At 41.5% G+C, this 17,141-nt stretch overlaps 1 protein-coding gene across 2 annotated transcripts in view; it reads right to left on the reverse strand.

Annotated features, from left to right (window-relative positions):
- The window catches only part of mphosph8 (M-phase phosphoprotein 8), a 65,382-nt gene that overhangs the window by 33,047 nt on the left and 15,194 nt on the right, over positions 1-17,141 (reverse strand). For both annotated transcript variants that reach the window (XM_048598352.1, XM_048598353.1), the window contains exons 3-4: positions 8,089-9,108; positions 2,972-3,077 (exon numbers count right to left, since the gene is read on the reverse strand). In XM_048598352.1, the coding sequence (XP_048454309.1) occupies positions 2,972-3,077; positions 8,089-9,108 (1,126 nt within the window). The remainder of the gene's footprint in view (positions 1-2,971; positions 3,078-8,088; positions 9,109-17,141) is intronic.

Genomic DNA, 17,141 nt, shown 5'->3' on the forward strand with positions numbered 1-17,141 from the left:
GATGCTCATCTGCTCTTAACATTCTGCTATTCAATAGCAAATAATAAATTAATGAATTAGTGCATACTCAGCTGCATATTGTTATGTGTCTATCAAGCATAAGGCACTATAAGATAGTTCAATACCTTGTTCAGTTGAGTAGCAGAAAGGTTTAAAGGATTGAGACACAAAAACACCAAATTAAATTCACACAAGTTAGCTTTCTGTCCACCATAGTGACTACATTTAAGAGATCACAACTCAATCAGCTATTACCATTATTGCATCTTACTGCACTAAAAAGGGAAGCTGGTGTGCATTTCTTGGATATGATATAGCGACCATAGTTACTCTGAGAAATCTTTCTGCAACTGAGTTAGATATCACAGTATTAGTGCTCTGATGATTCAAACTTGAAACTTGCAGCTGGTCTTTCTAGCAAATTTTTGACCAAATTCTTCTAGCCATTTCAATTTTCCTAAGGGTTCTGCAAATTTCAACTTGAAAATTTTCAATTCTCTGGCACTCATCATGTTCAGAATGACGATGAGCTTTCCAATAATCGGTCTGGATTCAATTTTCTAAGCAAAGAACAAAGAAGAGCAAAGGCAAAATATCCAGGAAGTGAGGCACCTTGGACAGGGATCATAATTCACTCGTTAATATTCCTCCTCCAACAGTCCGTAGAATGACAAGGTCATTCCAGGGCCTGCCAATGTATCAGGACACGGAGAGATAGCACTTCACAAGAGCAATTCGCCAAGTATTCTTCGAGGACAACCAAAGTCACAGATTTACACCCCATGGGGTGTCAGTAATGGAGATGAAGTCACCACATGCCTCAGCTTACTTTTTTTGATTCTGGATCATTCCAACCACGCAGATCTCTCATGTCAACACCAAAGTAGAACCTTGATGCATTTATTAACTGGAAACAAAAAAAGAGTCCATTCATTTAACATGCAGATTATCTGCACTGAGATGCATCAGACATTCTGTGAATCTGCCAGATCAAGATGTGATAGCATTTTGTAGGTGTCTAAGTTTTGAGTGCAAAGTTGAGGTTTAATGGATATGCACTTGAGTCTCTTCAGTATATAACTGTGACTTCGATAGTCATGTGTTAGAGACTCTACTAGAGAGTTAGAACTAGTGTAGCTCAGAGCCATGAGTCCTGTTGTTATATCATGTACACAATATACTGTTTAAGAGAAACATGTATGAAGAGAAGAAAAACCCAAACCAAAACAAGCTTCCAGTTGAGTTGGAGGGATGCAGCCGTATTCAGAATTCATACCAAGCATGGCAAAGAAAAGCATGACAAGATAAGCAACTCACTCAGTGATGTGCATAGATTGACCCCTGCAGCACAGCTATCACGAAGACTATATAAAAAAAAAACTTACAATACAAACTTCAATTAAAAACAAACTTCAGAATCTGATGAAAGATCAATCTGAAATGTTAACTATTTATCAATAAAGATAGAGTATTTCTAGCATTTTCTGTTTTAATTTTAAATTTCCAGCAGCTGCAGTATTTTGTTTTTGTCCTACTGGGTTACCCTGGTACTTGACGTTTCCCAGCAACACACATCATATAGACTGCACCTCGTCCCTATCATCAGAGCTGTGGAACTATCAAAGCGTATGTCATAAGATATAGGGAATAACAATTGAGACGCAAAAGTGGCAAACTCATCTTAATAAAAAAAAAAGTCCACAAAACAGACTGAGAAAGTTTGTTGTTAATTTGGTTTTAAACAAAGAAAAAAAATGGCTTAGTAGGAACAGCCCCACAAAACAATTTGGGATTCACTTTTCCTCGAAGCCTGTTTGCACATAAGATTGGCCAGTTTTGGAGGTTACTTCTGCTCCTTGCATATAACAATAATAATTAACATTTATAATAGCAAATTAAGAGACCGAATCAACATTTTATAACACTAAACACCATGCTGAAAGAAATGATATTTGACAGCTTTGATGAAGGGGCTAAAAAGTGACAAGGGGATTTCAATGTTAGTAAGGGTTAGGTAATATATTTTAATTTAAAAATATATCAGTAACTAAGCTCCAAATGGACATATGCTTGATGCTTTGAAAGGCCAGAGATTTGGCATTACAGGTTTTCAATGTAATTTTAGACAACACACCAGATTGGTAGGCTATAAACAAAAACTAATAGACTCCTACAGTTTCTCTCAAGATGTATAGACTACATAAGCCAAGATTTAATGATGAGCCTATCAGAATGTTTTTTGTTTAATACAAGCTTTTTGGTGCACATCTGTGAAATCCATCATGGTTTCCACACCTATTACCCTATTTTCTTCTATGACCATTTATTCTATATTCATTTAATCAGAAAAAAGCCAACATTTACAATATTTTCACTTAGCTTGCCAATAAATTCTACTTCCATTACTACTAATAACTAGTTCTAACATTTGTGTGACAAGTGAAAATGTTTACATCTGAATCTACCTCATTTAAATGTAAAACACCTTTCAATAAGCAACAGCATGAAGATTTCCATTAAAATGTTAGTATAAATATCTAAAATTGTAAGTTTTAAAACTTAAGATACTTGACACAGAAACTGTCAGAATACATAATAAAATGACATGATGTACAGCAACATTCTTTTTTCATTAGTTCACAAGGGTGTGGGTGTTGTTTATTGCCCATTCCCAATTGCACAGTAGGCAGTTAAGAGTCAAACACATTGCAGTGGGTCTGGAATCACAAGTAGAACAGATCTGGTAAAAGGCATATTTCCTTCCGTAAAAGGTTATTAGTCAACCGGATGGGTTTTTACAACAATCAACAGTGGCCAATAAATTAGGCCAGCTACCATGATGGGATTCAAATCCATGGCCCCAGAACATTAGCCTAGATTTCTGGAATGCTAGTCCAGTTACATTACCGCTTACTCCATTGCCTCCCCAGTACACGTGAAGATCGCTGGTACAACTTCTACTAGTACTTACGATGATTCACACTTTGTTCCTTTCGCCCTTTGTCAATATCCATTTTTTTATCAGAAATTTCTTTGGGTGCTTCACCTTTCTTTCCCAACTGCTCTCGGGAAACAAACTAAAACAAAAAACGAGAATTATAGCCAAGTACCTTAATGTTTAAAAAGAAAATACAAAAAGCTGAAACTATATATAAAATGAGGAATTAAGTATTGCTTCAAGTAGGCATTTTGTTAAAGCTTTTTGTCTTCCACTCATCAGAGCAATTCACAAGAATACTAATTCAATTAACTAGAAAATGGCCATTATCTATTTTGCTGATTTGAAACCAATGCAGTACGTATATATGTTGCCTGCAAAAATAAAACAGGGCTGTGTGTTAAATGCAACTTCTAATACATGCAGGTGCACTACACGGAGTCCTAATGACAACCCCGAGTTGCTGGTTCATTTCTCAGGGGAATGTCCTGACCAGAGTCAGCCCTGCCTGATTTAAAACTCAAACAAAAACTGGTGGTTAATTATCAAACCATTCACTGGTGCACTTTCCAATTCTCCCTTGAACTGGTTTTCTTCTGAAATTCTGAAGAGTGCAAGATGTAAAGCTTTGACAAAAAAGCCTTTAAACAATTCTTTGTCCAACAAACTAATGAAAACAAGAAATGTCTCATTAAGAAAGAAACTGGATTTTACCTCTGGACTTCGGTAAGCCGGATGCTTGGCGCAAGTTGTAAATTTTACAGTATTAAAAAGTGATACATATACAAACTGAATATCTCCATTTCAAATTTGTCATATTGCCTTTATCACTTTCTGGAATGTATTACTGTGCTCCAATCTTTGCATGCTGCTTTAATGTGCTAAAAACTGAAGTTAACAGATGGCAGGCATGTATCATAAATGGAAAAAAAAATTGCTTTGAAACTAATTCCATCTATGGTCTGCAATCACTTTTGCGGATGTGGCTAAAAGTTCATTTCTATTAATTTCAACTCAAACTTCGAAACAAATCACAGGAACATAGGCCTTTTGGTCCATTAAGTCTACCCATGCATACTAGTCCCAAACAGTAATGGTAGTAATGTAATACATTGCTTCATAGTTCAAAATGGATACCAGTCTGCAATATTTTATGGCCCAAAACTGGGTTGATAGTTTCCCTAAGACAAAGTAAGATGCTACCTCAATGGCACCCAATGACGTGTGGGAAACACAGTCTGGTTCATCTCTTCAGTATGACCAGACAGACAGACATATGGAGGCATTAAATAACATTTTTTTTGAAAAGTGTGAACAACAGCAACAGAGAATCAGCAGGACAAAATGGACACTACAAAAACCATAGGCATGGAAACATTCCAGCAGTAGCACTGAAGAAATGCACTTTAGAACTTGTTGTACCCCCCGAGCCAAGCTGTTACAGTACAGCTGCAACACTGGTAAAGAGGTGACAATGTGGAAAACTGCTCAGGTATCTGCTGTGCACAATTAGTAGGATAAGTCCAATCCAGCCAGTTACCATCCGACCAATCTATTCTCAATCAGTCAAGTGATGGAAGGTGTTTGAAGCAGCACTTGCTTAACAGTACTGCTCACTGACAACTAGTTTGGGTTCCACCAGGACGACTCAGCTCCTGACCTCGTTATAGCCTTGGTTCAAACATGGACGGACAAAAGAGCCGAATTCCAGACAAGAAAGTGACTGTCCTTGACATAAGGGCTCCATCTGACACAGTTTGGCATTAAGGAGCCCTAGCATAACTAGAGTCAAAGGGAATCAAGGGGAAGCTCTCTGCTGGTTGGTTCATATCTGGCACAAAGAACATGGAACTCAATCATCTAAGGTCCAGCACATCTCTGCAGGCAGGAATTCCTCAGGGTAGACATTTTCTCATCAGCCTGTTCAGTGATGTTATTTCTGGTGGGACTGGAACCCAGGTTTTCTTGCTGAGGTAGGGACACTACCACACCAGCACAAGGACCTTTATTTCCTCAGGGTAGTGTCCTATGTCTAACCATCTTCAGCCGCTTCAATGACCATCAAAGGTCATAAGTTGGACTGTTCACTAGATCATTGCACAATGCTCAGCACCATTTAGAACTCCTCAGATACTGAAGCAGCCCATGTCTGGTAAAAGCTGGACAATATCCAGGTTAGAGCTGGGAAGTGGCAATTAACACTTGTAGACTCAGACATACAGCACAGAAACAGACCCTTCAGTCCAATTCATCCATGCTGACCAAGTTTCCCAAACTAAACTAGCCCCATTTGCCAGCATTTAGCCCATATCCCTCTAAACCTTTCCTATTCATTAACTTATCCAAACGTTGTTTTAAATGATGTAACTGTACCTGCATCCACCATTTCCTTTGGCAGTTCATTCCACATACGAACTACTCTGAAAATGTTGCCCCTCAGGTCCCTTTTAAATCTTTCTCCTCTCACCTTAAAATTATGCCATCTAATTTTGAATTCCCTATCCTACGGAAAAGATTTTGCCATTCACCTTATCTATACCCATCATGATTTTATAAACTTCTATAAGGTCACTCCTCAACTTCCTACACCTATCCAGCCTCTCAACTCTAACCCTCCAGTCCTGGTAACATCCTTGGAAATCTTTTCTACTCCCTTTCCAATTTAATAATATCCTTCCTATAGCTGGGTGATCTGAACTGTACACAGTACTCCAAAAGCAGCCTCACCAACATCCTGTACAGGATTGGTGCTGGGTCCGCTGTTTGCTGTTTATATAAACAATTTGATTTTGATTTTGATTTTGATTTTTTTTTATTGCCACGTGCACTCAAGTACAGAAACACAGGAGTACAGTGAGAAGTGCACAAAGTTGCCACCCTCTGGCACCATTTTAGTATGCAAAAGACCTGATTACAAACAGAAGCAGAAATAAAAGGAACAGCCAAAAAAGGAAACATCCAGAACACTTCCCCGCCTTTGCCATGAATCCTTGCCGCCAGAAAAACAGTCATAGTCCATTCCTCAGTCTGTAAATACTTGGCTGCCTCACCACCACATGCCCCTGCCGCCATAGCCGGAATGCCACTGCATTTACGTAGCAAGGAGCCGAGCTGCCACTGCTGGAACCGTGTTGCCATTCTTCAGCGTTATCTTGCCTCCTCCAATGATTTGCAGGAGGATTTAGGGGGCATAGTTAAGTTTGTGAATGACACCAAAACTGGTGATATAGTCGACAGTGAAGAAGGTTAAGATTACAAAGGGATCTTGATAAATTAGGCCAAAGGGCGGCAGATGGAGCTTAATTTGGATGAATGAGAGGTACTGCATTTTGCTAAGACACAGTTAATGTTAGGGTCCTGGGAAGAGTTGTTGAACAGAGAGACGTAGGGATTCAGGTACATAGTCCCTTGAAAGTTGCGTCACAGGTAAACAGGGTGGTTAAGGTGGCATTTAGCACACACTCCTTCATTGCTCAGACCTTTTGAGTATAGGAGTTGGGGCATCACATTGCACTTGTACAGGATGTTGGAGAGGCTACTTCTGGAGTAAAAACCGAAAGAACAGCGAAGCTGTAAATCAGGAATGAAAACAGAAGTTGCTGGAAAAGCTCAACAGGTCTGGCAGCATCTGTGAAGAAAAAAAAAAAAATCACAGTTAACGTTTCGGGTCCGATGACCCTTCCTCAGAAGAGTTGAGGAAGGGTCAGAATCCAAAATGTTAACTGATTTGTTTCTTCACAGATGCTGCCAGACCTGCTGAGCTTTTCCAGCAACCTCTGTTTTCGTTGCCACTTTTGGAAGGCTGTGTACAGTTCTCGTCGCCCCGCTATAATTTGGAGAGGGTTAAGAAATGATTTACAAGGATGTTACTAGGACTGGAGGGTTTGAGTTATAAGGAGAAGCTGGATTGGCTGGAACTTTTGCCACTGGAGCATATGAGGTTGAGGGGTGACCTTGTGGAGGTTTATAAATTCATGAGGGGTATAGACAAGCAGCCGTGGCACGGTGAAGAGGACTTGTGCCTAGCCACCAGGCCCTTGACGAAGCACTTAAGGACTATAAAGTTGAACATTTTTCTTTATTTTTCTGCCTTTATACTCCATGTTTTGGTTTATTTTTCTGCGTTTTAAGATGGCACGGGAAGAGTGTCCACACTACTCAATACTTTTCACTGCATTTTGTAACAAAATACACATCAAATCAAGATAAGTGACTAGCAAAGGTCTGTTTCCCAGGTTGGGAGCTCAAAACTAGAGAACATATTTTTAAGGTGAGAGGAGAAAGATTTATAAGAGACCTGAGGGGCAACTTTTTCACAGAGGGTGGTTTGTATGTGGAATACTGCCAAAGGAAGGGGTAGATGCACGTACAATTACAACATTTAAATGTCATTTTGACAGCTTCATGAATAGAAAGGGTCTAGAGGGATATGGGCCAAATGCAGGGAGGTGGGAACATGGTCAGCTTGGACTTGTTGGGCTGAAGGGTCTGTTCCCATGTTGTGTGACTCTGACTCAATAACATGACATCCCAACTCTTATACCCAATGGTCTGAGCAACCAACGCACACTTGAGCCACAGAAGTGCCGTGCGATGACCGTCCACAACAAGACAATCTAATCGTCGCCCCTTCAAAAGTATCACCAGCAGTAATTAATTCTCCATTATCAATATTATGGCGGTTACAATTGACCAGAAACTGAACTGGACTAGCCATCTAGATACTGTGGCTAAAACAGCAGGTCAGAGGCTGGGAATTCTGCAGCAAGTAACCCAGCTCCTGACTCCCCAAAGCCTATAGAACATATACAAGGCACAAGTTGGGCATGCTATGAAATACTCCCCACTTGCCTCGATGAGTGCAGCTCCAATAAAAGTCAAGAAGCTTGAAATTACACAGGACAAAGCAGCCTGCTTGAATAGCATCGCATCCACAACATTCACTTTGTCCACGTTCATGGTCAGTAACAGGGTGCACCATTTACAAAATGAGTGCAGAAATTCATCATGGCTTCACAGGTAGTATCTTTCAATGCCACCATCACTACCATCTAGGACTGGGCAGCAGATAATTGGGAACACCACCACCTACAAAATTCCACTCAAAACAATTCACTAAGTTCACTGAGAATTCAAAACCCTATGCTTACTTGGCTTGAAACTTTAATTGCTTCCAACTTCTCCTCAGTGGTTGTTGCAGAGTAGTTTGATTTGTCAGTCTTCATATTTTCTCGATTAACTTCAGAATCCAATCCCAATTTGTCAAAGAGACTAGGCTCAGCAAATTGGGGTGGCTGTCCCGAAGTTGTTACACTAGATTCAGAACCTTGAGTCACCTTCTCAGTACCACACCGAGGAGAACTGTCAGTCACATTATACATTTTGTTCAGTTTTATCATTGCATTTTTCACACAATCTTGTTTAGGAGTAGTACTGTTTTCATTATCTATTGACTTTCTGCCTTTGGCGTCCATTTGAAACTTTGGAACCTTAATTTCAGTTCCATCTGATTTCACAGATGAAACAGACTCCTTTCGCTTCTCTTGAAACTTATGTTTTTTACTATGACTGCTATTCTCCTTATTTATAATTTTCTTCTCCGAACAATCATCTTTAAGATTCTTTCTCTGCTTCTGGAATTTCATTTCTTGCTTGGAATTGTCTACTTTGTCCTTCTTCTTCTTCTTTTTCTTTATCTTAAGCTCCAGGTCATCCTCATCTGAGCTATCCAGAGATCTTTTTGGTGTTGTAATCGTGTCTTGTGTAGTTAGTCCCCTAGTTTTCTCAAATGTTGGATCATTGGGATCCACAGTTTTCTGCTCTTTGCTTTCACCAGATTCAATTAGCAAGTCAACCTGCGTGACTGGCTCCAGTAAAGACTTCTGTGCATCATGTTTTTTTTTCCATTTCTTAGATTCAGTTGAATTCATTTTCTTTACCTTCCCATCTTCAGGGGTCTCTCTCACATTATCTAAAAAGTTGTCTCTCAGTTCTTCATTATTTGACCTGCTGGATTTAGCTTTTTTATCTATTTTAGGGCTGTCATGCTTCGTGTCCAGTTCAGTTTTAGATTTTTTCTTTTTTTTAGTCTTTTGTGGGCAAGTTTCTTTCACGCCTCCATAATCATCTGCAGACTCATCTTCAAAAATATCTTTGTCTAATGTAAGCTTCTGAAAAAACAAAAAAGGCACTGATCAGATGAGACACAAAAAGTATTAAATGATAAGATCAACAAATTGCTGTTTCATTCAAGCCTAAAAAAAACAGGCAGTTAATTATCTTTATTTCAGTATCCTTTATATTTTTCTTTTGTTTTCCTTGTATTATTAGCTTTCAAATTCAGTAGGTAATCCAACATGAGAAGAGTTTTAGGACACAGTCAAAAAAGCTGGACATTACAGATCAATGATTTTTCGCAAGTTTAAATTGGATCAATCCAGTTTCATTCTTTTTGATAGGAAGTCATGTCAATTTTGTTACAAATTATTTAGAACATGGGTCGCACTGTAAACTGAAGAAATTTGAGGAAAAAAATAATGAGATACATATCATGCAAGTCTGTCACATCCGCACTGTGTGTAATGTAAAAAGCTAAAACATAGTCAACTGGGATATACAGAGAGCACACTCAGTGAGAAGACCGAAAGTTCAAACTTATCCACTGAACCATGAAATCTAGGCCAATACCTCAATGTGTATATACACATAGCATACACGATACATTAAATGGAAGTCTCATCTAATTGAATGTGCATGGAAGATCTCACTCCTATTCAAGAAGCAGCAGTGCTCCTCTACGTCATGGATTGTACACCATTAAAAATTAATCTGGCCAATCGTGGCTCATCACATCACCAACTGTGATATTTGTCTAGAAATCAGTAATCACACTTCAAAAGCAAACAAAGAATACATGAAAATTCTGTATAAATAAAATCACATCAAAATGTCATACAGCAAAAATGTCACCCGCAGTTTAATAAATTTAACAATACTGTAGATATGAAAGGAAGAAAAGTTATTTAGGAGAACAGAAAACACTGGAAAAATTCAGCAAATAGGTTGAGCGGGGGAGGGGGAGGGGGAGAAAAGAACAAAAGGCTGTGATAGGATGAATGGCAGAAGACTTTAAATGACAAACGGTTTCATGGTACAGCGCCAAAGGGAGTGGCAATCGGACAAGTATCAAAAATATGTTTAGGGGACATGTAATGAGAAGGACAGTAACTGTTCAAATGCAAAATAAGAAATTAGGAATCAAAAGACAAAAAAGGAAACAAGAGGAAGCAGAGGTCCTGAATTAAAATTGGCAACTCAGAGTCTAAAAGACTGAGAACTGCTCAGTTGAAATAAAAGGAAATAGCAAGAACTGCAGATGCTGGAGTCAGAGACATCACAGTGTGGAGCTGGAGGAACACACAGAAACGTCAACTTTCCTGGTCCTCTGATGCTGCCTGACCTGCTATATTCCCCCAGCTCCACACTGTGCTGTTAGTTGAAATAAAAAAAAGGTGCTGTTTCTCAACCTTGTACTGAGCTTCACTGGAAGACTGCAGTAGGTCAAGCAGAATGTCAGTAAATTGGGGAACTGAAATGACATGTTACTGGAAGCTTGGGATCAGTCTTGCAAGGCATCTTAACTCAGTTTGCAAAATGATCACCCCATCTGCATTTCGTCTCTCAAACGTAAGTTGCAAATGCAATTATGTCAGCTGGATCAGTATTTAGGGACCTGGTAGACCAGAAGGGAGATAAATGGGAAGGTCCTACATCTCCTGCACTTTGTTGGTAAGTTTGCAAAGGGAAGGAAATATTGAAAAGGTGACTGATGAGTGATCTTGCATTGGGAATAGTTCCTTCAGAATGCTGATAAGAAAGAGAAAGATGTACTTGGTAGCAGCAATGGATGATTCTCTCAATGAAGTAGAAACAATTCAGCACCGTTCTGCAGGTGTTTGCTACACATCTTAAGTGTAAGCAGCAAGGCAATGGATGACTTTCTTACAAACTAGAAGGTCAGACAATGCAATGTTCAATAAGCAATCTTCCTTTTGCATCGAATACTGAGGAGTTCAACTGTTACCCATGAAGTAGGACCAGAGTCAATCTATCACATCTTTGGTGGTTCAGCTGTGCAGCATGAGAGAAAGGTCAGAAAAGTAATTATAAATCAGTGATTTAATATTTAAAAGGGAACAGACAGGCAAACATGGCTGTAGACAATTCTAAGATGTTACATTGCCTCCTTGATGTCAGGGCCAAAGAAATCAGCAAATGGGCGATGGGGTGGGGCACATCCAGAACTCTCAGTCCATTACAGTACCAACAGCGTAAGGACAAAAAAGGAATGAAGTCCTGCAGGAAGATTATAAAAGGAGCTAAGAAAGGAATTAAAAGGATGGAGCTCAAAAAGCAGATCATCTATGCATTATTCCCACTGCCAATCGGTACAGAAGTAGATGAGTGCATGGTGTAGAAATGTAAGGGTTGTGTGTTCTGACAATCCCTTGAGCAATATCACTAGGAGCTTACTGCTCCTGGTGCAGGGACACTCAGAGCAACAAGGTCAGGGGGAGGTGTCAAACAAGTACAGTCCAAAGGTTCTTAGCGACAAAACAGGCAAAGGAAGGCTATACATCACTACCGTAATACACAATGAGGCTAGAAAAAAAAAAGTAGTGTGGCTCTGATAATAATGATAAAATCAGTACAAGCGAGCAATGATGTTAGTTTAGAGGATCAAAACAAAACTGGCTTTATTTTCAGAGACAGAGGGTAGTGGTGGAGGAGGGTTTTTTTGGGACTGGAGGCCTGTGACCAGCAGTGCTCCTCGGGTCCACTTTTGTTTATATAAATAAATAATTTGAATGAGAATATGGGAGGCATGGTTAGTAAGTTTGCAGGTGACACCAAAATTGGTGCTTTAGCGGGAGAATGAAGATAGTTATCTAAGATTACAAAGGGATCTTGATCAATCGGATCAATGGGCTGAGGATTGGCAGATGGAGTTTAATTGCTTAAATGCGACGTATTGCATTTTAGAGTCATCCAGCACCGAAAGAGACCCTTCAGTCCCAAACTAAACTAGTCCCACCTGCCTGCACTTGGCCCATATCCCTTCAAACATCCCTTTTTCATGTACTTACCTAAATGTCTTTTAATATCTGTACCTGCATTCACCATTTCCTTTGCAAGTTCATACCACACATGTACCACTCTGTATTAAAAAAAAATGCCCCTTACGTCACCTCATATTTATCCAAATTAAACTTTTCATTCAAAGCTAGGGGGCATATTTTTAAAGCGAGAGGAAAAAAAGTTATGAGAGACATGAGGGGCAACTTCTTTTTAAACACAATGGTTCATGAACTGCCAGAGAAAGTAGTGAATGCAGGTACAGTTAACAGTTGTCATGTCTCCTTTAATAACTTACATACATAGACACCCACATCTCTCCTCCCACACTGGTCTAGTGGCTAGTGCCCTTTGCTTAATAAGACTATGTTCCTTCCATCCAAAATACATTCCCTCACATTTTTCCACACTAAACTTCAGCAACCTGACCACTACAACTTGTCAACATCCTTTTGAAGTTGCACATGATCCTTCCCCTAGGTTCACAATGCTTCCAAGTTTTGAATCAGCTCCAAATGTGGAAATGGTTCCTCGTATGCATATGTCCGTGTACGTCAAGAAAAGCAAGGGTCCCAACACCAATCCCGAGGGATCACCTCATCAGACCTCCATCCACCTGATAAACGTTTATGAACTATCCTATCACTCAGCCAATTTTGCATCCTTACTAATGCTTTCTCTTTCATTGCATCAGCTGAAACTTTGCTCACTGATCTGTTATGTGGCACTGTATCAAAATGTATCATTTTGAGCAACAAACTGCCAATTCTCTGCCTAGCTCCATAAAGTCTAACTACAGAATTACATCCCTCTTTTCTCCCCTCAGTGTCGTTAGTACCAATATGAACTATGACTTCTGGCTTACCTTCCCTCCACAGGGTGCTGTGCAGTCAGTGACATCCTTGAACCTCATACCAGGGTGGGAACACACTTCCTTGGATTCATATCTGTGGTCACAGGAAACACTTGACTATTCTCCTTGTTAGCTAATCTCCCATCACCATTGCCCTTCCAGTCAACATGTATTACTGCGTAGCTATGCCACTTATTGACTACCCAGATTAAGGGTATTGCTGATTTGGCCAACATTTATTGCCCATTCCCAATTGTCCTCATGACTGTGGTGTGAACTGTCTTCTTGAACACCTACAGTGCATGTGGTGTAGGATACTCACCATGCTGTTAAGGAGATAATTAAAGAATTTTAACCCAGCTACAATGAGGAAACAGTGATATATTTCTAAGTTAAAATGGTGAGTAGCTTGGGAAAAGTTGCAGGTTGTAAAGTTCCCATGTATCTGCTGCTCTTTCTAGGAAAGGGTCATAAGTTTAGAAAGTAATGTCTAAAGAGCTTTGGTGAGTTACTGTATATCATTTACAAAACATAATGCAATGCTGCTGGGTGGGGAGTGCGTGAATGACCAAATTGATAGATGGAGTGCCCATTAAGTGAGCTACTCTGTCCTGAATGCTATCAAGAAACTGCACTCACGCAGGCAGGTGGAAATATTCCTTCACAATTTTTTTTAAAATTCACTGCTGGGCAATAGATTTTTTTCATTAAGTACTGCACACAAAGCTACTTAATAAACAAAAGGCCCATGGTGATGTGGATAATATACTATTATGGATAAAGGATTGGCTGATTGACAGAACACAGGAACAGGAGAAGCCATTCAGTCCCTCAAGCCTTTTCTGCCATTCAATGAGATCTTGGCTGATCTGTGGCCTAACTCCATATATCTGCCCTTGGTCTATATCCATTAATACTTTTGCTTCACAAAAATTTTAAATCGATCTCAAATTTAAAATTAACTTATTTTGCATCCTGTGCCATTTGTCAGAGATTCCAAACATCTACCACCCTCTTTGTAGTGCCTCCTAATATTGCTCCTGGACGGTCCACCCCTAATTTTTAATATTAATGGTCCCTAGTTCTATAAACTCTAACCAATGGAAATGGTTTATCTTTATCTACCCTGTCTTTTCCTGTTAATATTTTGCAGACTTCCATCAGATGACCCTTAACCTTCTAAATTCTAGAGAAAAACAGAACTTATTTGCATAATTTCTCCTCATGACTTAACTTCTGAAGTCCAGATATCATTCTTATAAACGTATATGTCGTACTCCCTCCATGGCCAATATATCCTTCGTAAGGCAAGGTGCTCACAGTACTCCAGATAGGGTCTAACCAGGGTTTTGTATAATGCAGCATAACTTCCGCATCTTTACACTCCAGTCTTCTAGATCATTCCATCAGCTTTCTTGTATATTTTCCACATAGAGAATTGGGATAAAGGCAGTATTTTTAGGACGGTAGCCTGGAACCAGTGCCATGCCACAGGATCAATGCTGGGGCCAGAATTATTTACAATATATGTTAACTACTTGGATGACAGTGCATTCACTATCACCAAGTTTCCAGGTGGCAAAAATAGGTTGAGAGACAAGTAGCGAGGATGCTCAGTCTACAGATATATACACACACACACAGAGGTTCAGAAAGTGGGCAAAAATTTGGCAGAAGGAATACAATGCTGGAAAATGCGAAGAAACTGGTAATTAGCTGTTTAATTTTGATAGTGCACTTTATTGAAGTGTGGTAGCTGAACGATGAAAAGAAAAGCATTATTTGCAACTAACCAAGAGGAAAAGGTTAAAAAGAGGATGACACAAAAGGAGGAATTCCTTCTCTTAGAAGATGGCTCGCCTGTGGAATTATCTTTCCAGAGTGCAGGTGCACCTGGGTCATTGAATAGATTCAAAGTCAAATTAGATAGGTTCCCAATGACATGGGAGTTAAGCATAATGAGGCACAGGTGGGAAACAAACCCATCATCTTAATTGAATGTCTGAGTGCGGGTACAATGGGCTGAACAGCTCACTTCTGCAATTCTTGCTCCTATTTCTTAGAATCTTGATAAGGCTGCAGCATCCAGTTGGTCCTTGCTTTCAAAGTGTGACATATCACCGAAATCTGATCAACAAACTGTCAGGATAGTCAGTGATAGCATCCAAGTTTTGCATGTTAAACAAAGTCACATGCAAGTTAGTACCGGGGCCACCTAAAAGATCCCATGATTATTCAGAGATAGTAGGAACTGCAGATGCTGGAGAATCTGAGATAACAAGGTGTAGAGCTGGATGAACACAGCAGGCCAAGTAGCATCATAGGAGCAGGAAGGCTTTTTTTCCTTCGTTTCGGGCCTAGACCCTTCATCAGAAATGGGGGAGGGGAAATAAATAGGGAGAGAGGGGGAGGCGGATAGAAGATGGATAGAGGAGAAGATAGGTGGAGAGGAAACAGACAGGTCAAAGGGGCGGGGATGGAGCCAGTGAAGGTGAGTGTAGGTGGGGAGGTAGGGAGGAGATAGGTCAGTCCAGGGAGGACGGACAGGTCATGGGGGCGGGATGAGATGAGTTGGTGGGGGGTGGGGGTGTGGCTTGAGGTAGGAGGAGGGGACAGCTGGGAGGAAGAACAGGTTAGGGAGGCGGGGACGAGCTGGGCTGGTTTTGGGATGTGGTCGGGGGAGGGGAGATTTTGAAGCTTGTGAAATCCACATTGATATCATTGGGCTGCAGGGTTCCCAAGCAGAATATGAGTTGCTGTTCCTTCAACCTTCGGGTGGCATCATTGTGACACTGCAGGAGGCCCAGGATGGACATGTCGTCTGAGAGACGGGAGGGGGAGTTGAAATGGTTCGCGACTGGGAGGTGCAGTTGTTTATTGCAAACCGAGCATAGGTGTTCTGCAAAGCGGTCCCCAGCCTCCGCTTGGTTTCCCCGACGTAGAGGAGGCCACAACGGGTACAGCGGATGCAGTATACCACATTAGATGTGCAGGTGAACATCTGCTTGATGTGGAAAGTCTTCGTGGGGCCTGGGATGGGGGCGAGGAAGGAGGTGTGGGGGCAGGTGTAGCACTTCCTGCGGTTGCAGGGAAAAGTGCCGGGTGTGGTGGGGCTGGAGGGGAGTGAGGAGCGGACAAGGCCTCCGGAAGGCAGATAAGGGCGGGGAGGGAAAGATGCCTTTGGTGGTGGGGTCCGATTGCAGATGGCAGAAGTATCGGAGGATGATGCGTTGGATCCGGAGGTTGGTGGGGTGGTACGTAAGGACGAGGGGGTTTCGTTTTTGGTTGTTATTGCGGGGACGGGGTGTGAGGGATGAGTTGCGGGAAACGCAGAAGACACGGTGGAGGGCGTCCTCGACCACTGAAGCGGGGGGAAGTTGCGGTCCTTGAAAAACGAGGACATCTGAGATGTACGGGAGTGGAATGCCTCCTCCTGGGAGCAGATGTGGCGGAGGCGAAGGAATTGGGAATAGGGGATAGCATTTTTGCAGGAAGGTGGGTAGGAGGAGGTGTATTCTAGGTAGCTGTGGGAGTCGGCGGGCTTGAAATGGATATCGGTTTCTAGGTGGTTGCCCGAGATGGAGACAGAGGGATCCAGGAAGGTGAGAGAGCTGTTAGAGATGGTCCAGGTGAACTTCAGGTTGGGGTGGAAGGTGTTGGTGAAGTGGATGAACTGTTCGAGCTCCTCGTGGGAGCACGAGGCGGCGCCGATACAGTCATCAACGTAACGGAGGAAGAGGTGGGGTTTAGGGCCAGTGTAGGTACGGAAGAGGGATTGTTCCACGTAACCTACAAAGAGGCAGGCATAGCTAGGGCCCATGCGGGTACCCATGGCCAACCCCTTTTTCTGTAGGAAGTGGGAGGAATTGAAAGAGAAGTTGTTGAGGGTGAGGACGACTTCGGCTAAGCGGATGAGGGTGCCATTGGAGAGGGACTGGTTGGGCCTGCGGGACAGGAAGAGGCAGAGGGCCTTTAGGCCATCTGTATGGGGAATGCAGTGTATAGGGACTGGACGTCCATGGTAAAGATGAGGTGTTGGGGACCAGGGAATTGGAAGTTCTGGAGGAGGTGGAGGGCGTGGGTGGTGTCACGGACGTACGTAGGGTGTTCCTGGACCAAGGGGGAGAAAATGGAGTCGACATAGGTGGAGATAAGTTTGGTGGGGCAGGAGCAGGCGGAGACAATGGGTCGACCAGGGCAGTCAGGTTTGTGGAT

This window comes from Rhincodon typus, chromosome 6 (assembly GCF_021869965.1).
Source record: "Rhincodon typus isolate 14 chromosome 6, sRhiTyp1.1, whole genome shotgun sequence".
Classification (NCBI taxonomy): domain Eukaryota; kingdom Metazoa; phylum Chordata; class Chondrichthyes; order Orectolobiformes; family Rhincodontidae; genus Rhincodon; species Rhincodon typus.